Raw genomic sequence first — 10,037 nt, 5'->3', positions numbered from 1 at the left:
CCAACAAGTACTACTATGAGAAATTGCATGGACGGTGAGCCTGAGTTTTAAGCCGAGAGATTGATAAAGGGTGAAGGAAAAAAACAAAGAAAGCCTTTGTAAAGAAAGAAACAAGTAATTAGGACTGACTTCTTTTTGTGATCCCAGAAATCTTTTTTATAAAGAGCAGAAAGGGGAGTCAGGAGAAACTGGCCTCGACCAAATCAAAGTTCCAGCATGGAAAAGAGGACCCCCCCTTGCTAAATACTTTGGCACTGCATCAGGGCAAACACCTTCAGTCAAATTAGTAGGAGCAGTTCCAAAATGTTTCCCAAATCGTAGCTGAAAGGACATCTCTCAGTCCCCCTCATCCTGTAGAGGCATTCTATACCTCCCACTCTGGCTGTTAGTACCTGTTGTTCATGTTCATGTTCATTGTTTGTGTTTAGGTCTGTTTGGTGCATATGTATGTGTAGCGGCATGGCTCAGTCCTCATTCTTTGCAGTGCTGCAGGGATTTTTCTTGCTGATGGTTGGAAGGTTCACCCTTGACTATTTTATGTGTTCTGGGTCCAGTTTCACATTTGCCTTCGAAAACATTCGAGAGGTTTTGTCCAGTTGTAAGATTTTGCTTTTGACACTCGACAGAAATACTCTTTCCTGCTGAAAGTATGTGCCCTTCACACCATGGGATTCTCTTTAAGTTAAGGGCCACAATACACGCATATCACAAGCTACAAATTAGGGTTATGCGTTCAGCGGTGTTATGGCGACTAGTGATAACAAGCCGTGGGCCGACCATGGTTTGCCCTTAGTGTAGCTGAGTGTTTTTCTCTGCTATACATGCAGGCCTGCAGTGGATGGTAGTATGTCATGTGTGCAGCACTTCTATGTCCCAGCTGGTTTCTATCGATTATTTGTCTTTTTCAGCCTGGTGAATCAGAGGCAGTGCTGATAATTATGTATCTCACCCAGAAACGCATGAAGTGACACTGTAAGCACGTCTGTATATCTGGAGATATGTCTTTGACAGAAAACATCTGAAAACGCGCCAAACAGGTGAAATGTTTCGCACTCCCAGAACAATAACTCATTGTGGTGTAACCCTTCCTGCACCCATTCAGCGGCCTCTTCCTTCTGCACAAAGCAGACATGCAGGGGAAGTCCGAGCTTCTATAAACATGTACTGGGGAGTAACTCATAAAATACCATCCTTGCATTTCAGACGTCACTTTGGAGGCCAAACACTCCCAGGCATACCTTTCTGGGGAGTAGCTGACTTCCACTAAATAGAGAAACGGGATTCTATATTTGGGGGAGCTGCTGGGCAGTATTTCCTTTAAAAGCAGAAAGTATATCAGCAAAAGAGATTTCCAGGACTTAAAATCTGTGAACAGGCCCTGAAGGAAGGTACTCTTGGAGAAGTCGAAGAAGAAAAACGTGGGCATCTTACATGTGAATATACTTTTGAAGTCCCAAATCTAGCAGTAATAATTTAAACTCAGTGAGATCTACAGAAGGAACTGATTTTCTGGCTCAGATGTTTGTAGATTCTTCGGTTATTCATGGATTTAAAATGTCCAAGGGGGCTTCATTGAAATACAGGGGAAGCCCATCCCTCTTTGAAATTCAGTACCAGATGGGGGCTCTGGGTAGACCACTAGTCCCTGTGCCAGCACTTGCCATTCATTCACAAGCTGCTTGATATGGTGAAATCCCACTCACATACTTGTCAATATGCTGTAACCAAAGAGGTGAAATATTTCACATTTCAAAACCACAAATTAGAATAACGATGATATCCCTAGAAATGACATCACAGAACACTGGCCTAATGATGACATCAAAGGAAATGGGGACAAATGGCATGGGACCCAGATCAAAGCAAATGTCCATTTGGCTTTTGACCTTGATGAAAGATAAATGAGACAATATAAATGCATGATCATTGAGCGCTGCGGTCAGCCTTTCCCTCGCCAACACATCTCTATACCTGACAACATAAAGGTGCAATAGCTGCATAAGGCTGCACTTAAGGGTATCACACCGCCTTCAAAGGTTCTTCCTGCTCTGGGCCGTTTAAAAAGGTTCAGTCCACAGTTTCCTTTGTGCAGTAGGATGACCCCCAATAACTCTATAGGCTGCAGTGTTGCTGAAAAAGCAGTAGCCTACCAGCTAAAGCAGTAGGGTTGGTTAGCATTTATTCGAAGGCATTAACATTGAAAAGTGGGCCAATTTCTTCACTAAGGTAACTTACCACCCTCATATTCCACAATCACAAGCGTGGCGTGTTGTTGGTCCAGACGTTTCAGTGACGTGGAGTTGACCCTTTTTGAAAGGGAGAAAAGAATCGCGTGCTGAGAAAAGATATATCATGTTTTTTATGAAGATCAAAAAACTAAATATAGGAATTCATAAAGTACCAATAAAAGCCAACAATGTCTTAGAGGGCACACTGAGAGGTAAATGTGTATGTTCAATTAACCAATGAGCTGTCACTAGTGTGGCACTTACACTGTTTTTATTCACAAGGAAACACTTTGGTTACTGCTTAATGCCCAGGTATGGCATCCTTCCTTCACCGGTAATAGTCTGTTTGATGAATTATCACTCAAAATGACTTGGAGAACACCAGACACTCATAGTTCCAATATAATCTTTATTTGGGAAACCGAACAAGGCCAGGTATAAAACATTGGTATTTTCACGACCCGTTTCACAAAGAATCAGCAGAGCTGCCCGAAAATAAGAGGCTCTGTTCCCCAAGGATGTCTTCTGTCCTCCTTCCCCATGTGCAAGTCTGGTCTTGTGTAAGATCTACTGTGCCACCGGCATCAGTTCTTCTGTGAGGCGGACGAACCTACACGTGTAGAGGGACATATCACAGCAGGATGCGGCAGGGGCACATTTTCCATCAGACTAATATGTATCTGACTCTGTCCCAGCCATTACAGACTTTAAGAGATATCCTGCAACAGTCTATCACAATTTCTAAAAAGCCCAGTTTGCATTGGTGTCTATCTGAGGTTTGGGATAGGACTGATGGAGAGGGGATGGAGAGGGGAGAGATTAAGGTCCAACAAGCTCTTGGCCATGTTTTTTTCTGGAAAGGGGGTAAACGAAAAAGGTGTTTTTTTTTCCACACAGTGGTCATGTGCAGGTAAGGATGAGAGCTAGCACGCACCTCCTATAGAATATGCATTGTTTCTGAATATTGGCATGAGTTTGTTCAAATGTTATGGCTTATTTAAGAACTAAAAGGCCCTGCATTAAGTGGTGCATACAGACCAAGCTGTGCATAGCTCTTGGGGAAGTAATCATTGATATCAACAGAATATACTATGTAAGACATAGATATTTGTTTGAGAATCTGCAGAATTCTTTCATGTTTGGAGTTAAACGCACCCAGATAGAGAGGGTCATATTACATAAATTGTTGTGGAAGATCAACAGGTTCAAGGCTACAACCGTTTACTACAATAAAAGATACAGCCGGATGCACAGTTCCTTCTGTAATACTGAACAAACAGGTGTGCAGTCTGTACCTGAACATTTGCAAGGAAGTGTTCACTATTTGAAATTAAGGATCTAAGCAGAAGGGGTGTTGAATTTCAGCTGCCACAAGGTTCGTGAAATTTAGCAATTCATCATGAGGGGTGGGCAGCAAGGTGCATTAAAATTTTAGGAGAGTATACTGGTGATCCAAAGACGCTCTGGGACCACCCTTTCCAAGGTACGGCTGGGGGTGTATTAAAATAATCTATGGTGACAGCAGATGTTGATGCTCACCCTGCACCTTGATTTGGGGTACCTTTTGCATCCCAAGGTAAAAGTTCAGTTAGAGCATGCTCAAATCGGAACCTTGCCTTGGTTTATGTAATAGGCTGTGTTCAGCTCAACAGGCCATGTTTTCATTCTGTATAGCAAAATCCTGTCTCGAACAATGAATTGAGAAATTATTTAAGTCAAGCAGCCAGCCACATGATAAAAAAAAATACTTCTCAATAGCAAAGCTAATGATATCACAAGAGGAATGTAACAGGTTTCTTTAAACAACTTTGGCCTTCACGTTCATTATTTTGATAGCCGTGATCTCGAAGAGGAATTAAAGAGAACAATGAATCCATATTATTTTTTAATACATGGAAATTTGGCACCTCTTCTGTTCTCTTAAGACAGAGGTATGCACTTATTTTAAAAGTTCTGCAATTGGATCTGTGGACATGCCCATTAAGGGAGGATAGCCATGGTGGAGGTGAGACCTTTCCATAGCTGGCAACAGGCTCCATGTCACATAAATAAGCTTCAACATATTGTTGCTTTTTAGGCAACACCGTGTAAGGTTGTTCAAAGTTCTTCTCAACTTTCCCTTCCAGTAGTTGTTGATATTGTGCAGCTTTTTAACCTTATATGGAGTTTACCACCCACTTTAGGTTGCAGTTCCAAGTAACACAACTCTGAGAAGACCCAGTCATGGCACACTTGTGCCACTACCAGCATAGCACCAACCAAGGGGGGAGTCTTATTCAGGTGGACTTAGACCTCCTGAGCGATGCCAGGCACGAACAAGCTGTTCAAAGTTCTGCAATGGGCATTTGGCTTTACCAAGTCAAAGAACGGGTCTACAACCCCGAGGTCGTAGAGTGCTAGGAGCTGAAGATGACCCTCATACTAGGGGATGGTGCTCTTAGTATGACCAGTACAGTCGTTGCTGCTGATACTTGGCACTCTCCACAAGTGAAAGGCAATTTATGAAAGGGGACAGGAAGACTGAAAGAGATGGTCCGATATGTCATTTTACAAAAGCCATCCTTAAACAAGGTGACACAAAGTAATATTGGGCAATGCTTTTAAAGAGGTCATTAGCTTCTCTTGAAGTGGTTGTGGGAGTGGACCTCTAGGCATATAAAAAACATACATCGCTAGATTTTTCCTATTTAAAAATATACTGCATGGCAATAAAAGAAGGCTTATGGTTGAAACAAGCATCCAGGTGGCATTATCTTTCCGGAGCTCTCACACTTATTAACTGCAGAAGCAATTTCTTTTACATGACAACAGTTACCAGGACTGGCAGTGGGATTTAATTTCCAGCCTTGGAAGGCTAAAACTGAATATCAGCATCCACAGTACCCCCAATTGGGCAACGTCATGCCAAAGATTCCCAGTACTATGTGTACAAGGTGTGAAAACCCTGGATCATCATATCATTGCATATAAAATATATTGTACAATAGTGACCCTCTGTTGCTTCTGGGAATTGCCTATATTGTCATAGCTCAACCCACATCCCACTGTGAGAGGTAGGAGGCTCTCTGTGTTTTTCAAGACATGAAGATGCCATTCTGCAAGATCCAGGCAGTAAACAGAACAGCACAACATGATATTCAGATTCTACTTCACCCTTCCCCAACACTAAAAAAATAAAAGCAAAGACCTTGCAGAGGCAGCACAGGTCAGTGATAAGGAATGCTACAGTTGCCTTATAATGGGGCGATCTTGCTTATCTACCTAAATACTATAGATTTAACATACATGCCAACAGACTTATTCAGCTGGGGGAGACTCCCGATTTTTGAAGCAAGAAATTGCTTTATTATAGCTGTCGCCCACCTGAAATTGCCTCCAATTCAATATATATCAATGGGGAAAATGCATTCCCCCAATTTTATTTTTAGAATCTCCCACATTCCTGTTCTAAAATGTTGGCATATATGAATTAATAACGTGTGGAGCTAATAACACCTAATGGTATTCTTTTTCAAGGTTAATGAACACTAAGAGGGGGAACCCAGTGTAACGTCCCACACCGCCTCTTGCATGGAGTGAGTTTCAGGGAGAGGAGAGATTTGCATTCTTCTTAAAAAGCTCCAAGTCAATTGACCTAAGAGTATTATTACCTTGCACACAGGGGAGAGCCAATCAGGACATGAGTGATGGCACCAGCCATAAAATGCCAGCCACGAAGACAACTTTGACAACAGAGCTTCCCATTTCCATTCATTCTTACTCATTGAATCATGACTCCATGGGGAGGAAGATGGCATACTTTCTCTGGAAATAAAAAAATAAAATGTCAGGTACTTCTGTTAGCTTAGGATCCTCTCTGATGGATCAATCGCTGGTTGAGAGTCATTGACTATGATATGCGGCCAGTCATTGTTGTTATTATAACAAGTGGGCTTCGCCACGCTTGCACGAAAGTGGAATTGTATCTCCGATCAACACGCTGTCTTTGATGCTTTGTCCTTCAATGTAAAGATGTCTTCCAGTGTACTGGGCATGTGCCCATTTGAAAGAAAGGAAACTGAGCACCAACTTGAGGGCATCCAACATTGATCTACAAGAAGCCATGTCAATTTTTCAGGCTATCCACCAGATAAATGTACAAATAATTGATCTCAATGGAAAGCATTTACATTGTCAATAGTTATCCTCAAAAGCTGGTATGACTTCATGCCATTGAAGACCAACATTGGACACCTCTACCCTGGATTACTTTAGGCAGTTGTTGTTCAACATCTTCACCAGACGACAGAGAGCACAGCATGCCCAAGTGTTGTACATCGTAACATACAAAATCAGCAGCTCTCCACGCACTGGGCACAACCACAATGATCTCGCAACATTGTAGAATTATCTTTTAAATTAAAAAATAAATAGAAAAGAACCCAATTTTTTGTTATCCTAAACAGGGCGCTAGCCAAAATGTAGGAAGGTCTGAAAGCTAACATATGGGTTAATGGGAAACAGGTTCCTGGATAAAATTTAGAATAGTCAGGTACCCCAGAGATGGACCAATGGGGAAGGGAGTTATTAATTTTTAACTTAAAAAGCCATGGACTGATTCCTGAGTGCTCTTTGTACGAAAGTGAAGATGTTGAAAATATCTGATGGCCACATATGATGGCCCACAGAAAAGATCAGAATTCCACCCAATTTTGTAAATCCCCTTTCTCAGAGTCGTTCAGGGCCCGGAGTAGAAAGAATTGCAAAACTCGCTATGGCCTGCCTTGATATGAACATGACACTTTAAAGCAGCAAACTAACACAAAAGTCTCTAATAAAAAGACCTTACAAAGCCACTTCAGTGACATAAAAGTCAACCGCTGGCAAATAAACAGACATGTGCACAGTGAAATAAGATCCACTGAGATATTAAATTAATTACAAAAATAAATTCAGAAGCTCAGGCACATTGGATGCAAAACAGCTCCTCGAGAATGAGGAAATAAGTCTGGCTTCCCATTACGGGCCTGGGCGGACTTCCAAAAAAGGGGATATATTGTCCTTTTAATATCCATGTGGCAGATGATAATAATTTAAATAAGTCTACTTTTTCCTTTCTTACGCATTCCAGTTAGTTACTGAAAGAAAGCTTTGGCAATAAAATTTGGATGATGGACTTAGCGGCAAATGTGGAAGTCTTGCCGATTCACTTTCACATACGTGCAGCCCCGTTAGACCATAGCAAAATCACCAAGCTCCAACCTGCACCCAATATCAGTCCCATACCCGTCCAGGCTGGGCTTGGTGATGGCCGTTGGTGGCGTGGTGGGATCTTCCAGTATAAAGATAAGCCCCTGCCATGTCACATTCATTGTTCAGGCCGTTCCAAGCAAGCTGCTTCATTCATACATCGCTCAGTGGGGAATAGGAACAAAAAAACAAATGCAGAAGTTTGTGGACTTCACAAACATCATCGAGAAGACAAATAGCACATAGCAGCATGGCACCAGAAGACAAACAGGACTAGCACGCTGAGCATAGCAGCTAGGAAACAGGTAACAGCCACACACACACTGAAGCCGAACGGCATTTGCTTGACAGGATGGACTTGGAACGGTGATCTGGTGAAAGGTCTTGAAGTGAAGAGCAAGACTGACTTGCCAAGCCAGCCCTAAGATACTTATTGGCTTCCAGTTCCACTCTGTACTGCTGGAGAGAGGGATATGACGAATCAGCCCAGTCCAGTTGGGCTTCTATAATGGGATGAGCTACATAATGTTGCAGGAAGAGAGTGGATTTCGGACATGGCAGGTGCATGCTGCTCCACAATACTGACGGAAGGTCTGGTAGCAGCTCCGGTCGGTGTCACTGCTCCACTGGACAGGGTTGGCTGACAGGGAATCAGTCGGCAGTCTGTTGAGTATACTTGTGTTCACAGCCAAGGCCGCCAAGCCGTAATCCGTGAACAAGACCGTCTCCCTCTTACAGGTTGGGCATGAGATGAACTTGTATTTGGGGCAAGACTCATACAGGATCTGCAGGCACTCCTCGCAGACTGAGTGGAGGCAAGACAGAATCCTTGGTCGCTTGTTGGTGAAGTTGTACATGTGCCCACATGTTGGGCACTCCAGAGGCTCACAAGGAGTCGATGGATGTAGAACATACTGGTTGACTATGACTTCATCTGATGGGGTCTTGCGATGGAAGCAGATCTCAGAGCTGGTTTTTCGATGGCCTGGGTAGATTTTCTCCCGGCGGGGTGGAGGTGGTGTTCTGGTGAGGCCGAGGGAGCTCTGGCTGTTTTCTAGAACGGGGATGTCCCCGCAAGCTTGGTTGACAATAATCTCTGATTCAGATGGCCAGGCACGCTTGGCAACCAGTGGCGGCTCCCTTCGTGGCGGCGGTGCGTACCGCGGCTGTGAGTTCTGGCACTCAGAGAACTTCTCCGCCTGGATGATCTTCATGGCCTCCATTTTGATGATGACCTGCTGCCCCTTCAGACACGACATAAGGATTGTTTTTACATTACTGTTACTGTCCGCGACTCTGTTTTCTCCAAGGGCCGCCTGCATGAGGCTACAGCAGTGTCACCCCACAGCCAGTCTGAAATTGATTATGGACAGGAAAGGAATGTTGGAAGATCGAATAAAAGCAGATATCCATATTTCAAAAGTTTACAAGTCTCAGCTTACAGAATTCAAAGCTACTGCTAAAAATTCCTGAATCCACCCTTATGAGTCCGCTACTTACTCTATCAAGCCGTGCTCACGCGGGTATTATGGGTGGAAAGACAATCCATTAAATCACTGTTGGTAAAGCCTTGCAACCAAATCCCTAGATTGCCCCTTGCAAATCAGATGCCAGAGCCTTACTGATAAGTCATCAGATGGTTGTTTTCTAAATGGTACGGCAGCAAACAGTAATATTACGATCCGTGCATTTTCTTGGCCACTCGCCTTGAAATGATTTAGGGTATGCAAAGTCGACGCCACCTGGCTTCTAGAATGCCGCGCGCTAGGTGGGAGGCGGCAATGAGTAATGGGTTATGCTTGCCAACATGGTGTAAGGACGGAATGCAACCAATGCAGTCCGACTGATACCGAAGACAGACAGGGCAGGACTTCAAGGTCCGTGGACACCTCCGTGCAGGTGCGCGCGCTCCTCTCAGGGCTAGGACCTGTGGTTTATGTTATGAGCAGATCCCAATGCGGAAGAAGAACCCGTGTGCACATTCCTTCCTGCTGACTTCGCCCGCACTCCCACCAGCGGGTCGGATACCAGCGAGCCGGAGGGCCCAGCAGCCAGGGCACACCCGCAGCCGGGCCTTCCGATCCCGTGAGGTGATGCTCTCGCGCGCGGCGGCTCCCGCGCGCCTCATGAATCCACTCAGGCTTTCTTGGATCGGCAGGGGGGAGAGCTTCCGGTCAGACAAGTGGGCGGTTTGAAGTCACAAAACGTTCAGTCTCTGGCCTGTGGTCACTGCCGTTTCTTCGAGAGTTCCAACATTAGATGAAAAGCCTGCAAAAAAAAGAAAAAAAAAAGATTTATTGTGTTTTCTCACATATGCGAAGACACGTTTTTATTTTAAATAAATATTTTTATTGCAACGCAGACTGGCTAGGATAAGGTTATAACTGCGATCTTAACAAAAACCAAAACACTGCATTATCTCATGGGGGGGTTTGGGTATTGAGGGGCTTTGGTGGAGGTGGGGGCCCGAGCGATTTGGAGGCCGGTTTTTGAAGGGGCAAGGCACTGTCCCTATCAAGGGCTCCTTAGGAATTATTCTAGTAGGCCCCGCGGGAAAGTGTGGGTGCCGGGGATTCTGAG

At 44.2% G+C, this 10,037-nt stretch overlaps 1 protein-coding gene across 1 annotated transcript; it reads right to left on the bottom strand.

Annotated features, from left to right (window-relative positions):
- Positions 1 to 2,617: 2,617 nt before the first annotated feature.
- Positions 2,618 to 8,926, bottom strand: RNF208 (ring finger protein 208). Its single transcript, XM_085610100.1, has one exon. The coding sequence runs from the start codon at positions 8,777 to 8,779 to the stop codon at positions 7,976 to 7,978; it is 804 nt and encodes a 267-aa protein (XP_085466226.1). The 5' UTR covers positions 8,780 to 8,926; the 3' UTR covers positions 2,618 to 7,975.
- Between the last annotated feature and the right edge of the window lie 1,111 nt (positions 8,927 to 10,037).

Source organism: Triturus cristatus, chromosome 1_2 (genome assembly GCF_964204655.1).
Source record: "Triturus cristatus chromosome 1_2, aTriCri1.1, whole genome shotgun sequence".
Classification (NCBI taxonomy): domain Eukaryota; kingdom Metazoa; phylum Chordata; class Amphibia; order Caudata; family Salamandridae; genus Triturus; species Triturus cristatus.
This window is presented reverse-complemented; position numbering and strand designations above follow the sequence as displayed.